This window comes from Homalodisca vitripennis, chromosome 2 (assembly GCF_021130785.1).
Source record: "Homalodisca vitripennis isolate AUS2020 chromosome 2, UT_GWSS_2.1, whole genome shotgun sequence".
Classification (NCBI taxonomy): Eukaryota; Metazoa; Arthropoda; class Insecta; order Hemiptera; family Cicadellidae; genus Homalodisca; species Homalodisca vitripennis.
Window position 1 is genome coordinate 27,529,688 of NC_060208.1, and position 17,280 is coordinate 27,546,967.

At 30.8% G+C, this 17,280-nt stretch overlaps 1 protein-coding gene across 5 annotated transcripts in view; it reads left to right on the top strand.

The window, feature by feature from the left end:
• LOC124353729 (peptide methionine sulfoxide reductase-like) overlaps positions 1-17,280 on the top strand; it is a 31,368-nt gene that overhangs the window by 930 nt on the left and 13,158 nt on the right. The window contains exons 2-5 of one of the 5 annotated variants that reach the window (XM_046803707.1): positions 3,231-3,397; positions 4,411-4,525; positions 4,680-4,816; positions 6,242-7,516. The exons of 1 other annotated variant lie outside the window; for it this stretch is intronic. In XM_046803707.1, the coding sequence (XP_046659663.1) occupies positions 3,231-3,397; positions 4,411-4,525; positions 4,680-4,816; positions 6,242-6,482 (660 nt within the window). In that variant the 3' untranslated portion in view covers positions 6,483-7,516. Of the gene's footprint in view, positions 1-3,230; positions 3,398-4,410; positions 4,526-4,679; positions 4,817-6,241; positions 7,517-12,242; positions 12,536-15,918; positions 16,078-17,280 lie in introns of those variants that run through there. 3 more of the 5 variants (XM_046803709.1, XM_046803710.1, XM_046803708.1) reach the window with 3 other exon arrangements.

Below are 17,280 nucleotides of genomic sequence, written 5' to 3' on the forward strand. Positions count from 1 at the left end.
GTCCCAATAAGGAAAAATGTTATTTTGGTATTATTTGGACAAGTTTTCATTATTGGGGACCAAAATAAACTTCATTATATGTTACTAGTACTTTCTTCATTTTATAATGAATCAAAGAGTACCCGATGTCTGCAAATCGTCTCCACATTGGCTTAGACCAGTAACCCTTCAAGTAAACCTAGATGTACAAATTACCTGTCATTTTCGAATAATGAATTGTTGTTCTTTTAGTTCTTGTTTTCATTGATTGTCATGCTTTCACCTCTGGGATTTACCTCAAACTGAAGAGGAGAGTTTTTTATTGGCAGAATACATTTAGCGATCGGGAGTAGCAGCGACTGGTGGCAGTGCATTGAACTCAATTCTCACCGACATCACTTCCTTTTGGGAGGCAGAATACAATATCTGATCGTCATAATTACTTGTATATTTCAAAAAAGGTTAAATAAAGTCCTTTCTTTTTTAATACTCTTTACAATTTATTTTGGTTTTCTTAAGTTAACTAAAAATCATTTTTATTTCAATGGAGTCACTTAAATCAAATATGTTTATAATATTAAAATGTGTTTAGGTTAGTACAGATTACTTTTAAGTTAACTATTAACCTAATTAATCAGAATCGGTTTGTTTTATAATGGTTTTAGTTAAGCAATATTGATATAGAAAACTGGATCTGCTTAACGTGCTTAACCCAAATGCTGTGTCACATTTAGCAATTTGTACAGTTATTTAAGAAATGTCATAAATTTATTGTATAATGTCCAATTTCTATACTATTTGTTTTGTTTTGTGCAACAATGTGCATATTAACACAGTATATATGCCAAAAAACTTCTTGACATGTAATAAAAATAAAATATTACAAAAATAAATTGAAATATTGTTATTTTGGTATTTTCAGGTTTGACTGTCAATGCTACTGACTGATTAAAAAATAATAACCTAAACGTCATTTATCATTTCAATTTAACTCAAATGTAATTGGTGATGTTGTTTATGTAGTTTAGCCAACTTATAATTGCCTTTCTTGAAAATTTTAGACTTTAAATTAGTAACCTATAGCTTATTGTAAAATACTTTAGTTATGCACTATATTGTGATAAAAGTAAAATGAATAGCCAATAGCCACCCAAATGATTTTTGTAATTTCCTCCAATCACCCAATGTATGGGTCAGGTGGGAATCAGAGTTGTAACATAAAAATACTCAATTAAGGTGGAGAAATATTTAAAAGTACAGCTTTTAATCCTTGAAGTATCAGTCATGTGATATCCGGGAGAAACGTCATTGTGTAATTGGTGTTGGATATCCGGTACATATATTTACATTTATAGCTACAGAGTGCAAAAAATGATTCATTCAAATACCAATATCATCTATTGCCTGAAGAAGTTTCATGCAAGCTTGATATTCAATATGAGATTAAGATCAAACCCCTATAAAACATATTACTGATCTCAAGTTAGTGATTATTCTGCTGTCATTTTAATTTATTTTCATGTTTTTATTACATAAGAGTGCAAGTTCAGTTTAATTGAGTTTTACAGTTGAGGATACTTAAGTAAAATACCTCTCTTGTTTGAAATGGTAAGTTATTATTTTAATATTTTTAATAACAATACTTTTAGTCTGTTTATTTAACTCCTAAATTTGTTTATAAATTATTCACGAATTTAAATTTATTGGTTAGTTGTACAAATACTTCTATAGTTAGTTATGTTCTTAATTTGTATTTGATTTATATTATTATAATAGGCAAATAAATATGTGTGGTGACTATTTTAATACTATTTATAGTAGAGTATTCGCTTTCTGTCAATAATCGAGAATTTGAGTTTTATGTCTTAAGGTAACATATATTTTGAAAGATTTATTCCTTCATCATTAGATCATGCAGAGGTGGATGTGTTTGTCAATGTTTATAATAAACATAATACATACGTAGAAACAGTAGTTAAAAATTAAAAAAACACTAATTAAAAATTACAAACATGTTCATTTAGGAGTGATTGTGTATTTAGTCATTAATGTTTCAAGAATGTTTCTTCTATCTTGAGGCTACAGTTGGCTACAGCGTTAACTCCAATTTAACACAGTACTGAATTACGTACATTTTGGCATCGGTGGTTATGATACTTAAACACTAACTACATCATGCACAAACTACATGTAGTTTGTCTGTCTGCATAACTTCAATCACTGTATAATAATGTACCACAACATTTAATTAAAAATTATTTATTGTTCTTGAAAGATGTTCTTTAAATCCTTGTTGTAAGGATCATCTGTTAGACTCATATAACCTTTACAGTTAAATGTAAACCAGGTTTATTAGGGATAAATATGATTTTTTTTGTCATGTATTTATTTTACTTTGGAATAAATTCCAAAAAATTAATTAAATCGGTACAGCTGATTGGTACTTTATAAAATATTTTGTGACGTTTACATTCAATGTACACACATTTTAACATTAGTCACAGATACTGTTTTATTTGATTATTTTTATATCTAAAACTAATTGCATTACGTTTTTGTTATAAAACATAAACATTGAGTATCCTCAAACCAATAATATAATTTATTATTTACACTTTTTACTACGTCCACGACAATGGCTAATTTCTGGATTTCTTAAATGCACGTCGAATTTTTCATTAATAATGGAAAAAAACTGTAATAGTTACATTTACTTTAAATGTCTAAGTATGATGAGAAATGTATGTAGGCTTTGCTGTTTTGAACATAAAAAACTATTTCGGAATTTTTTGTTAAGGGATATGTAAAAAAATAAGCAATTATGCGTCCAACCGGTTACACAATAGTTTGAGGCATTTTTCAAAGTGCAGGTTCACATTTTAAAAACCATCAAGATAGGTAAACAACAAAAACGCAATAAGGAAATGCATAGCAACGTGTATCCCATTGGGTGCACAATGTGCTTTATGAAAGTGCAGTGTGTCCCCGATTGGGTACACAATGGCAATTGTGAAAAATCACGTGGACCCGATGGGCTCCTTGTGAACGTGTTAAACTAAGGCCAAGGACAGCATAGACCTTGACAAAAAATTTGTATAAATATCCTAAAATATTTTGCATAATACCTTTTAGTTTTTAATGTGTTTTTATTATAGTATATTAAGTATTGTTGTTAAGTTTTTCTGAAAAATTAATTAGCTAAATAAAAGCTAAGTTATACACAAATAAAACAATTTTCATATTCTATCTAGGGCACCATGAACCTACTCCATGATGTGAAAGTGCCTGTGGAGACTGCTACTTTTGGAATGGGTTGCTTTTGGGGTGTGGATTCGCTTTTTGGAGGAAGAGAGGGTGTTATCCGAACCAAAGTGGGATATGGAGGCGGGAAAATGCCTAATCCCACATATTACAATATGTAAGTACGTCTAGTTGTCATAAGTTACTTTATCTAAAAATTAGGTAACTTTTTTTTATTTAAATTTAGTGTAATGCGTTATAATACCTTATTAATATTAACAATGTACTACACCTGGACATTAAATATATAAAACGTATTATTATTTCACCAGATTAAAAAAAAAAAAAAACATATCTTTCAGTGACACCTCCGAAACAACAACAGTTGTAGAGTTTACTGGTTTTTTTCTGCATCTTGGAAACACAACAATATTGTGCTATGTCAAGTAGCCGAGACACATTTGTATGAGGCAGGTTAAAATACCAAACTTGGAGGCATCGAGCGATAGTGTATGAACACTTGCCATCACATTTAATCTCTTCATTTCAACAACAACTTATAAAACTGAACTAAAATGCCCCAAGTCCAAAGCACTTAAAACTTATTTCACACACATTTTAGTATCATCAAAATTTTATGTAAACAAATTCCCTGGTATACAACTGGGAAATGAGTCAATCAGAAAACTGAAAATTGAAAAATTGGTGAATGAATAAATGGTCTGTAATGGCTGAATAGTACATTAGAATCTTGGTTTCGTTATGGTGTGAATAAAACAAATTAAAATGTTAATCATGTGTTTGAAATAAAGAGCTTCAAATTTTAAGTTGAGATGAATTTGCAATGTTTCATAAACAATATTACGTTTTTTATTTGTTTAAATTTTCTTTCAGATTTCAACTATTATGGCACAATTCTAACTTCTGTATTGTATATTGCAGACCTGTAAAGTTGGTAATGTTCAAAGCACAAATAAAACAGTACTGATTTTAAAATATATAAATAATTAAAATATTATTAACATTTACGATTTTAAAAATAAAGATCCTTTTGTACACTATTCATATTAATTTGAACTCCAGTTTTCCTGTTATGTGTTTAGTAATTAAATAATGAATAAACATTATAGAATTGATAGATATTTTGAATCTGTAAGTTCCATTGTAATTTTAAATGTTTGTTTGTTGTAGAGGAGACCACACAGAAATAACTCAAGTTGAATTTGACCCTACAATTGTCTCATATGAAAATCTGTTGGAATTATTTTGGAAAAATCACGAGCCTGGTGCAAGAATGAAGACCCAAGTATGTAAATTTACAGTTATGTTATTTCTTACACAGCCATAACAATTTATAAATTTTCTGATTCACTCTGTATTTCAAACATTTTGTTGAGACCTTTCACATTTGATCATTTTTTCAAAAAATTAAATTAATGTTTCTTTAATTTTGTTTACAGTACTGTTCACTGATCCTTTACCACAGTCCAGAACAGAAGACTCTGGCAGAGAAAACACGGGATTCGCTCAAAGAGAAGTCTAACAGAGGCGTTGTCACAAGAATTGAGCCCTTCGATAAGTTCTATGATGCTGAAGGGTGAGCATGACTCAAAGGCTGTCCAGCACCAACTTTTGAAATATTTAAACTATTCAGTTAAAATTACAGTATTTTAGCCCTTCAACTGACAGTTGAACATTATTTTAATAATATTGCATGTTAACCCTTGGCAAGCCAAGGTCGTGTAGATACACAGAATTATAAGATATTTATTTTATTTTAACCTCTTAGAGGCCTATTTATTATGGTTTTACTGAACTAAATATAATTTTGGGTATAAATAATGGATAAGTGATCAGATCCAGTGTGATCTTCACATTTTTATTGTGCGAGCTAAACAATGATAGCCAGCCACTTGTTATTGTCCGCTACATAACCAACAATGTCTAATTGTACACATTCAGTCAGTTAGCGGTTGCGTCCAAGAATATCTGTTTCTACATGCCTTCTAGAGTTAAATTGTCTTTTCTTTTGAAACATTTTCAAAAATATATTAAGTAATTTTTTAATAATTATTATGTATTAAACTTTTACACCATTTTATATACTAGTTTCTTAATAATCTATTTTCTTGAAACTGAATTTTTTAAATTTTCTATTTTAAATTGATAAGTAAATTGTTAACCATATAATTTTATATTTAAAAAATGTTGTATAATATTATAAACTTTTAAAAGTTGGCTTTTTAGATCTGGAAAATTTTTTTGCAAAATGCATTTCTGTTAGAAATATATTCCATTTGAATGTGATTTATTAATAAATAGTTAATTGGAATTATGCAGCCGTTAAAATACAGTAAGTAAATATTCAGTAAAGTTCTTGATTAATCAAAGCCATGGGTTTACATTTCCGCTACTAGGTAGCGATGCAAGTCTCCATATAAATGTTGAAAAATGATTTATCAACAAACAGCAGATAATTAATACCTCTAATTAAATAAATGTATTTATGCTTACACTTTTTATGTTTAAATGTGTGCCCTGAAGTTTCCCCATTCTTATAAAGCAGAGTTTAAATTTTATGTAGTATATCTTCATATTTTATAACATTTTAATATTTAGTAGCGTGACTTTTTTTAAGAGTAGCCCTTTTTGCTACACCATTTGGGATTTGATTAGTATTAAATGTTTTAGAAGAACATTTTAAACTTTGTTTTATCTATTACTTGTTGATTAATAGGCCTAACCGAAAACAATTATATGAGAGACATTTTACTTACTGCATTTTATTGATTTCCTTGAATTCTCATAAATATAATTTTAAACATTTATGGTGTTTTGACTATACAAATCCCTCTTCTTAGAATTATACACTATACAAAAACCCTTAGAATGAAGATACTTGTTCGTAAAATTGGTAGTTTTACAGTAAATAAATAGTTAATACCTATCATGAAATGTTTGAGTATTTTAATAAACTCCAGAGGTGGAAGTAAAACTATATGCAATCATGACATTTCCATAGGTACCACCAGAAATATCGGCTTCAACAGCACTCCGACCTCATGAAGGCTCTCGGCTTCCGAAAGGATGACGAGAACCTGAAGACTTCTCACGTGGCAGCCAGAGTAAATGCATATCTTGTGGGCTTGGCATCGGTGAAGCAATTTGATGCCGAGGCACCTAAACTTGGTTTTAACCAGGAGACAACAGACTATATCCGCGAGTATGCGGTTAAGTATCAGGGGAGGGGGATGCACTGCTAGTTGGGGTTAGGTAAAGCTCATCAAAATTGTAATACTTATTGTAACACCAGTAGGCTAAGTCATCTATGTATATGGTGGGTTGGGGAAAAATGTTTGAAAAGATTTGCAGAAGTGTGAAGTTGGGTTACTCTTTAAAGAGCTTCATGCTTTCTAGTTCATAACAGTATATAGATGATTCTTGGAGAAAGCAATCTTCATCACTAATAGTAGATGGGTAACAGTACACTACACACAGCTATAGGTCAAAATGATCTTGAGCCATTAAACTTAAAAATACAACAGTCTAAGATATAGAACAGTGGATGGGTGAAGTCATAATTTGGTAAATAAGTCTAGTTTACTGTGGAAAATGAGAACTGGAGTGGGTGGGTTCCATCCATGCCAGAGGCTTTAGCAAATGTAGACCTGTGGGAGACATCTCAGCTGAATATTATCCCTCGTTATGGTGGCTGTTGTATTAATTCTTGGTAGGATCCCAATCCCCTTATTTTGAATATCCAGCCAATTTCAATGCAGGAGACCTTTCAGATTTAAGTTGCTGAACATTGAATAAGCAAAAATATGTATCTATTGTTTAACTCGAACTTAGCTTATTAGGTTTTGGGAAGATCTTCTCTGGTAGTTTTTATTCATTTCTTTTTGGATGCTTAAAGTAAAGATCTGTCAAGACAGATCCATCTAGCACGTATTATAACTGACTGTCCTTTAAAAACTTCCATAGGTATAAAATTATATATCTTTATCTAAATCCTTCAAAGTTTTGGAGTGTTCAAGAGTTTTATTGGATTGTTACAATATTGGCTTCAGTCGAAGATAGAATTCTATTGGGTTCAGTTAAAGGTAGTGTTGATTTTCAGCAAGATACATTTAGCGACTTTGCTTGCCTTTTCATTAATCTGAAAGTAATTTATTCGAAGGATTGTAGTAGGGAGTGTAAAAATTGCTATTACCCATGAGTTTAGTTGAAAAATGCACAAAATGTCCAATAATCATTAATTTAATTATGATTTTAATATTTTCAACTAATTTAAAAATAAAAGAGCGTAATATGATGTTTTTATCATGACTTAAATTATAAATAGGTTGTTTTGTCATGTATTTTGTTTAACAATAGTTAAAAGTAATAGTTTTTAAAACTGTGATAAAAAGTGTTGTACAATAAAGTATTTATAGTTTTATATTGTTCTGTAACATAACATTTTAATTGAGTTATTTATTTATAGATATTTTATTCACCACTGAGTATTTATTAATATTATAATATTATGTTTCATCTGTAATCAGAGTTTAGTTTTTTATTTATCATTAAATGATGGATTTTATCTCAGAATGTGTTATTATTTTTGGAATTCCTTTATAAAACTAAATTTATTTCCAGCATTTTTGCGTAACATTCTCTTGCAATCTTCCAGTCATGTAGACTGTACTACTACCTGATGTTGTTGTCGAACTCTCATCAACGCATATGATCAACCTGAATTTGTGTACTTTATTATTTGTACTAAAGGTGAATGCAGGATTTGAGTATGGTGGTGTGTTCATGTCCAGCAACTTATATTATTTGAATCAGGGGTGAATCCTGGTTTTGACTGTGGTGGAGGATCCATACCCATCAACTCATATTTAATTGGGTGGGGGTTAGTAGATGGTTTTTTTTTTAAATTACGTCAGCTGTTGAAGCGAAATAATTTTCAGAAAATTTAATTAAAATCTTTAAAACACAATGTAATGAATTTCGTTAAAAAAGTAGGTTTCTTCCAACTTTAAATTATTCTTGTCATCCATAAACAATATGTATAAAGTTCTAGTTCAAATATGTTTATCCTAATAAATGTACAATATTTAATACAAGTTAACATAAATCAAAACTAATTATAACAGTACATAATGAATGTATTATTATTATTACTATCAAAAATAAATGATTAAAAATGCAAAAAATAGCTGAAATAATAATCCCCATATAGGAATATCCTTGTATTGAGATAACTCGTTTATTAAGACGATAAGTTCAAAAAATCAAAAAATGTGATATATATTTACGCTCAAAGAAATTTACTGTAAATATATAAATTCATGAAAAAGAGTGTATAACCAATTTAGATAAAAGGTTGATAAGGTATAGTGGATGATTGTGTTATCAATAAAGCTTGTTACGAACTCAATTGTTCTATTACTACATCTACTACTTTGTCCTGGGCACCTTATTCTTTCTCTTCCATACACCTAAAGTACCAGCCATGTGAGATATAAATAGATTATTGTCTGTTCGTTATTAATATTCATTCAATAAATTTCATTATTCGTAATTCATTCTGAAATATATTCTGAAAAAGTCATAGTTGTACATCTAAAATTGTCATACCATGTCTGGAATATTTCTAAAAATTGTTTGAATGTTGCATAATGAGTTGAATTTTTATTTCAGAAATATTCTATAAAAGCATTTCTATTTTCTAAGATGTTTATTTTTTACAGTTTCCATTTTTTCAATCTGTCCCATCTAAGTTTCTACTTAAGCTTCTATCAAATATTATTTTATATCAAAATGTTATTTTCCTCAAGGAGTGCTGTCCCTATTTTGTAGCCATTTTTAATGCTTCCTCATTATCTTCTGAATGATCAAGAATGTTATTTTCACTAAGGCTGCTTTCTATAGTTGAATTAAAGACAGAAGGGTATTGGGACCCGGCAGCGATGGCCGAGGTTCGGGGCTCTTCGGGACCGGTCGGCTACAGTGTTGCCAAGTTGTTCTGTCTGACTCGATCATCCACAGCGTTCACATCAACCGCTTCTAGGTAGGGGTGGTTCGCAGCGGAAACATGTGGACACATTTATCGAAGCGATAAATTAATAGCGTTCGTTGTTTTGAGAATTGTTATTTTATAAGTAATTGAATCAGAAATCAAAACCTTGTAAAGGATTTTTACTGAAACCACGAGTGTATTATTGAAAATATATACATAGGCCTAATAATAATAATTTGAATATGGTACATTTTACTGTTATTAATAGTTACCTTCAAAACACAAAGGAGTATATTGAAAAGAACTAAAATTATATTCGTTAAGTAAATGCAAGTCTGCTAAGTTATAATTATATACTCAGTCTTATCAGTCTTAGCAAATCCGTTGAAATGACCACTGTGCCGCGGTCAAAAATCAACTTAAAACAAATAAAGATACTGTAGTTTGAACCTGATAAAGCTCGTTTAGGATAGTATTTTTAACCAATAAAAGGTATCCTGTTAAAACCGTTATAGTATAATAATTGTTAATTGTTGAGTCTAAACTTAAATTGCTAGAGTGACCAAAATGCAAAATTTGCGACTAGGGCGTCAATCCGACTATGATATGAAATTTCCTTCAGTGTGACTTTTATCGATCAACTTAATGTAATCTAATTACTTTACAAAAAATCTGTAAAAATATTTCGAAACTTGTTATATTTTTAATTTATTACTAAATGTTACTAACTTTAACCACAGATTTGTGATGAAGGATGTTTTTTTTTTTATTTTCTTATCATTCAATTTAGGAAATCAATTTGATATACAGAAAACGTGGATTTATTTACAAAATGTAAGATTTAGTGAGTCGATTATTTTTATTTGTCTTATAATTTTTTCATTTATTTTTCAATAGCGCCCATTTTATAATCGGCTAAAACCTCTTTGGAAATTACTTTTATTTCTGAGTAAATTAAATACTAAACAGTACATATACAAAAAGCCAACTGACTTTGCTGCACAGTTTAACCAGGAAATAAGTAGTGCCATTAAAATGCATTTAACAAATTTTATTAGTAACATGTAAGGTGTAATATTTACCAATCATTACAAACTATCAATCAATACGGCTTTTTACAGTTCATCGAAGTCCAACACTCTCTTTCTGCCACCGGAGAGAGAGGGAAAATACCACTCACGTTACTGCCGCGTTCTTCCTCTTCATTGTCACTGCTGTCACTGTCCGAATCCTCTTCACTGGAGCTGTCATTGCCGATGTTTATTACCATCTGCTCAACGGAGTCTTCCATCAACCCTTCATTTTTCCAAGCATCTAGGATTATATTCTTCGTGTGGTCTACTACCTTCTTCCAATCAGACTCTGTTACACGTTCCAACCCCTCTTTCGTCAACTGTAATATTTCAGTTATATTAAATTTCCTGTTGCTTCTTGCAACATATTCCTTTACTTGAGCCCAGATTAATTCTATAGGATTGAAGTGACAGTGGTAGATTGGTGGCAGACGAAGTACTCGGTGACCATGTTTCTTTGCAATTTCGTCGACTTCATATTTTGTCTGAGGTTTGTTTCTTTGAATAAGTTCTAACAATTCAGCTTTTAACATCGCCTTTTCATACTGTATGTCATGATTATTTAACCACTCTATTATTTCATCCTTTCTAGAACTGCTGTTAGGTGGTTTGTCAACTACTTTTGAGTGGTACTTTGCATTGTCCATTACAATGAGCGAGGGCCTCGTTAGGTTTGGAAGTAAAGCATCTTGAAACCATTTTGAAAATACTTTGTGGTTCATCTCTTCATGATACTCGTTGGTTTTCTTTGATGTAAAAAGTAATGCACAGTTAGGAATAAATCCAGCAGAGCTGCCAGCATGCAACACAATTATCCTCCCCCCTTTTCCAACGGGAACAGGAAACGTACCTTCAACAGAATCATCAGTCCATCCAATTTTTTTACAGTGCCCAGAATTTACCCAAGTTTCATCAAGCCAAACTATTTCCTCAAAATTTAAATCTTTTATTTCTCTAAGAAATCTGCACCTCCAAGCAATCCTCTTTCCATTAATATTTTACGGCTACCAAATTTCTTGTGTTTGAAACCCAATCTCTTCAATATAATGGCAACAGATGATTTGCTTCCACGAAAAAGATCTGCTTCTGCAAGACTTACTTGTAGCTTCCTTACTGTGGGATACTCTCTTCTCACGAAGAATCCGTAGACATGGCGGCGGATGGCATCTTTTTGAAAGGCGTCCAGCTCCGTAACAGGCTTAAACCTCGAATATTTCTTATCAGGAGTGTTCAGTTTCAAGCCACTCTGTTCACTTTGTATTTTCTCCTTTCCAATTCTCACAACTGTATTTTTTTCCTATCTCCAAAGCCGCAGCAGTTCTTTCGATAACTTTTTCTACTGGAAGTATCGGTCCTTTGTTAATTTTCTCTCGCTGGAAGTAGTCTCTCACTCGACAAACCAACTCACGGGATTGGCCTCGCAATGGAACGCCTTTTTCTCCAACCTTGGTGTAAGGCACACTTATCACGCGAGTGCGGGGCCTACCGCGTTTTTTTATCACTGTTTCAGTGCACTGAGACATGGTACGGAATTAACAGTAATTAAATAATGTCTGTCACAAAAGTGTAAAACTAGAAAGTACGTGCGTACACTTGTCTTTCAAATAAGGTTTAGTCTTGAAAAAGACTGTTTAAACACTTGGCCACGAACAAACAGAAGCGCAATAACACCACACGAAACAACATACATAACCAACAACCAATAACGTAATGAAGCACGGTTTGCTACTGCGCATCACCCAGCTGATACCTACCGGATGACAGCTACAACAGAGGAGACGTGACAACGCTGCCTCCGTCGAAAAGGAAAGTGCTCGGCTGTGATTGGTGGAGCGGTAGGGCGAGCCTTCGTGAGGCAGTTCGGCTGTCTTCGGTCGAGCTCGTCCCAATACCCTTCTGTCTTTAATTCAACTATAGTTAATTCATTGAAGTTTACAGGCAATGTAGACTGAGAAGCTGGGAGTAATTGGTTTGGTAGCATTACAATTTTATTTACAAGTGCTTTAATTCCATATGTTTATTTCCGTATTATCACATAAAAAAGTTTTTTTAGTAACGTTCTGATAGCCAGCATAATACTACGTTTTACAGAGACCAGTGCATTTATCTCAGAAAGTTTAACCCCAAAACTAAGGAAAGTAAGAGAATTTTTAAGGGCATTTTGAGTTGGAAAGTTAATTTAATTATTCAATAGTCGTGATTTGTGGGAATTGTATTAATGTCCAATTAACAAGTAAGGATGTACTGTATATATTATAGTATTGTATGTAGTAACATATTTATTGCGGTCAGCTGTGTGAGTGAGGTAGGTCAGTGGTGGCAGATGGAATGTGCTGGGCTGTCAACCTCAGCAGTTGCTGACAAAACTGAACCTTCATTGCTGTCAATATGTTCATTTATGTATTACTTATAATTTTTTAAATTTTATCATAATTGAAAAACATTGATATATTATACTATTAAGTTTTATGAGGAAATAAGAAATAAAGAGTATAAAAGAACAGTGTAAAGTTACTGACATTGTAAATCTGCTTCTGGAACAAAGCCAGTTGGATATTTCTAAAAATCCATAAATTATTTTTAAAGTTAGGTTTGGTTTAGTGTGTATAGAGATTAAAATAAAGAAACTGATACAACATAAAATATATTTATTGTTTAACACCCTAAGTATGAGGTCAATTTGTATTTAGCAATAAACAAATGACAATTTTCTTGTCACTCAAAGATTTAATGATAATAATAATATTTTATTGCTGTAAAGATATTGATAAATCATTAACAAAGTCATGGTTACAGCAAGGACGTAGCCAGCAAGGGGTCCAGACCCCTAAATTGTCAATTAATTTTTTAGTAAACGATTATTATTATTTAAATAATTCAGTATTACTGATGTGTACTGCTGAAAGATCGTTCTCAACATTGAAATGGGTCAAGAACTTTTTAGGAATAAAATGGGAAATGAGAGGTTGACTGTACTTGCCTTACTTTCTGTCCACTATGGGAAAATATTAGTTGTCTTGACCCCCTCCAAATTTTTTTCTGGCTACGTTCTTGGGTTACAGTAAAGTTGTTATACCAAGTCAGTGCACAATCAAAATATACAATAATACAGGAAATTATCCAACACTAATATAAGATCCCCTAAACATTAACTATTTTAGAGAAATAGAAAACAATAATAAAAACATTCTTATACTACAGCATTAGATCAAAGTACATACACTTACTAATATATTAAGAAATACAAGGTTTGTTCAAAAAATGAGGGGAATTTTCATGTTTTGAGAAAAATATTTATCTGTTTGTCTACATTATGTTGTTACCTTCAAAATAGTCCCCATTATATATAATGCACTTGTGTCAACTATTCTTCCAATCCTGGAAATACTTCTCAAACTCGATCTTTGGGATAGCCATTAGCTCTTTCAGTGATGCACTTTTAATGGCATCTATGTTTTTAAAACAATGGCACTTTGAGGTTCTCTTCATTTTTGGAAATAAAAACAAGTCACACAGAGCTATGTCTGGAGATTAGGAGACTTGAGACATTGTTACAGTACTGCTTTTGGCAAAAAATTAACAAATAAGCAATGAAGTGTGAGCAGGTGTATTTTCATGGTGCAAAAGCCATGAATTGTGTTTTTTTTTCGGATTGCTTCACACAAACGGCATTGAACATGCAGGTAGTACTCTGTATTGATCTTGTGACAAGAATTCATGATGCACTATGCCATTGAAATAAAAGAACACAGTGAGCATAACCTTGAAATTCAACTGCACTTGACAAGCCCCTCTTGGTCTTGGCGATCTAGAATGCCTCAACTGGGATGATTGAGCCTTAGTTTTGACGTCATAGAACACACTTCATATACACAACTTTATAAAATACTGCAATAAAATCAATCCTCAATAAAAACAATCAACTTTGAAATTATGCAGCTAGGAAATTTCTTATTTAAATTTCTTAGTAAATAACTTTAAAAATAAACCGTTTCTCTTTTGCTTAATATAATTTTATTTGTTAAGTTTGTAAAGTACCTATTCATTTTTATTTTAAATTTACATTATTTAAAAAAATTCTTGTAGATTATAAAAGGGGTTTAACAAAAGCCAAAAATAAAATTTATTTTTAAATACTTTTTTAAATATTTTTAAATTCATTGATTTTAGCCTCTAATTTATTATAAAGATTTAGTGATATCTCAGTACGACTTCAAAGTTTTGGGTAACGGCAAAACTTTATGGAAGTCTTGTTTTTACTGTGTGTGTTTTAGCTAAAAAAATTGTGATTAAATATTAAATATCAGAATTAAAAATATACTTAACTAAATCATAAATTTATTATTGTTTGTATTTTTAAAATCTTGAAAGTAGGTTTACAGTGCTCTCTATTAATTTTTCTTGAGCTTTTTTTGTAAAATTAATATTTCTTTAACCCTTAGCTGTTATTTCAAAAAACTAATCTATATCTTACAATTGTTTTTTAGATTTTCAAAGTAGAATGTATTTGCAAAGGTGTTTGGAATTACACTAGTTAGATGACTTATGAGATTTATAACATGACTAAGTCTGGTTTTAACATAGTCTAATTATATATGATTGTTCAGTCTAATTGACTGTCTACATAAATACATAAAAATTTACTAGCACTCAATAAGTTATTGTTTGAAACAAATTAATTAGATTTAAGGCTAAAAAACATATTTTGAATTTTTTATTATTGAGTGAACATTAGAATCGGATTAGAGTTTGGCATCCTGTATGTCTCATGAGCCAAAATCTCAGTTCTTCAAGTTTCCACCCTCAAGTTCAGTCACCCTCTTGTTATCCATAAGAGACTTAGAGATATTCTCTCCTCAATGCAGGAATCAACTTTATCCATTGATGCATTTTATACAGAGCCTAATGATTTTTCTGAAAACATTTTACGTGAAGGAATTGGTGTATATGCACAAAAATTTGGAGTATTGTTAGTCTTTGAATGCACTTTGTTTAATTTTGCAAAATCCTGGTTAGGTTTTGGTGTTGGGTTGTATTGTTTTTATCTTGTCCAGTTTGTATGTTTTAGGAGTAGTCTGATCTACAGAATTTCTGGCTTTCACAATTTATTTAGAGCTGTATTGAATATAATAGTTTTATCTCTAGAAGTTTCTAATTTCGCTTCGAATTCATTATATAGATATGCATAAGCTATTTTACACTTTGTTGTTTCATAGGTACAAATAAATGTTACAAAATACACTAATTTACTTTTAGTTTTTATTTCATTAACAATAGCTGGCCAAGCAGTGTACTTCTACTACAGCAAACACATAATCACTCTTTTAATATCAAATTTACGTTTTTGTGTTCATGAAAATAAATCTTTTATTTATTGTTTATTAGAAACACAAAAAGGTTATTTTCTTTTCATTTTAAATAAGTTAAAAGGGCAATTATTTATGCATAGGTAGAAACTTCTCCACTGAATTGACTATTAAATCCAGCAATTTATCACATAGTCAGCATTCAAAGATAACTGATAGCTGAACTGTTGGTACAAGTGATTGCCAAGGGATTGATAAAGTAGCTGGCTCTTGCAGGTTGTGCTTTTGTTGGTGGGTTATGTAACAATACCCTGCACAAACAGGAAGTATCTCAGTTGCAAGGCCAAGTTCACATTGCCGACTGTGGCTGAAAGTAATATTCTCATTTTATCTGGAAGGGTTTCCACATCAATAGTTTATTAAAAATCTAAACCTGTTGTGGAGGAATACTTGATTGTAGTACAATACGGTATGTTGTATTTTTAATATTCACCAATAATTAAGTTTTCAGAAATAATGTGCTTCTATCAACTGTAACAGTAATTATTAATTTAGTTCATATAATTTCTGCCTGTAGAAAATTAAGTTTATAATTTATATTTAATATTTATGTATAAATGCTTATCTAATTTTTTTTCCACACTAGTGAGTTAAAAAGCTATTATTAAAATACCATGTTCAGAATAAAAAGACTGGCACACATTTTATAACTTATAAATTGACTAGCAGTCAGACGCGGTTTCACACGCAATTTTCAAAATCAAAGACTTAGTGAAAGCATTTATGATGTAATATGATGGAGCCCTACATTTTTTAAACATAAGTAGACATATCAGGTACATATTAATTTAATATCCACGATTAAGACATTCAAGGCGTAAATAAAATTTTGACTGGTTCTATTTTATGTTTTATCTTACAACTAATATAAGTCTCAAAAAATTAATTTGGTAAAACTTCCGTCTGTTTAGATTAATTTTCTATCTCAAGTACCGTAATAAGGTTTGATTTGTGGCCCGTTCAAGATTACCAACTAAAACCAACTATGATTAAAAAATGTCTACTTTCGGCTCTTAATTTACTTTCTGTCTAAGACTTTTCAAGTGAAAATTTGCTTTTATGTCCTAATAAAGAAAATATTTATAATTGTACTTATAAGCATGACTGTAAAGTTATTGTGGTCCAAAAGAGTCAGATATGTCCGATTAAATACACTTCCACTCTAATTTATTATGGTTCCACAGTTGAGTTTATGTTGTTGCACTGACCAAGAAAATAAACACATATGTGGGTTTTGGAGTCCAACTTAGATTTAAAAGCATTTATTGTGGTCTGCGATGTTTCTGATGCTATAAGTAATATTGATTTTTACTCCGATCAAGAAAATACGTGCATAGGTGAGCTTAAAAAGACAACTTTAATTAAAATGCATCTACTTCCGTCGCTTGTGTTCTGCTTCTGATATAAAGGGAAGAGTGTGGTTCCCATTTTGACAACATCATATAATATATTTAAAAGTAAGTAAAATTTAAAAAAAATATGATTTACAATAGCAACAAAATAATTAGTAAATTATATTGATCACAATATAATGACTTGCTTATTTATAATAGAACGAACAAGAAAATAGTTGTTTTATAAAAATGTTGGTGAAATTAATAAAAATGAACAA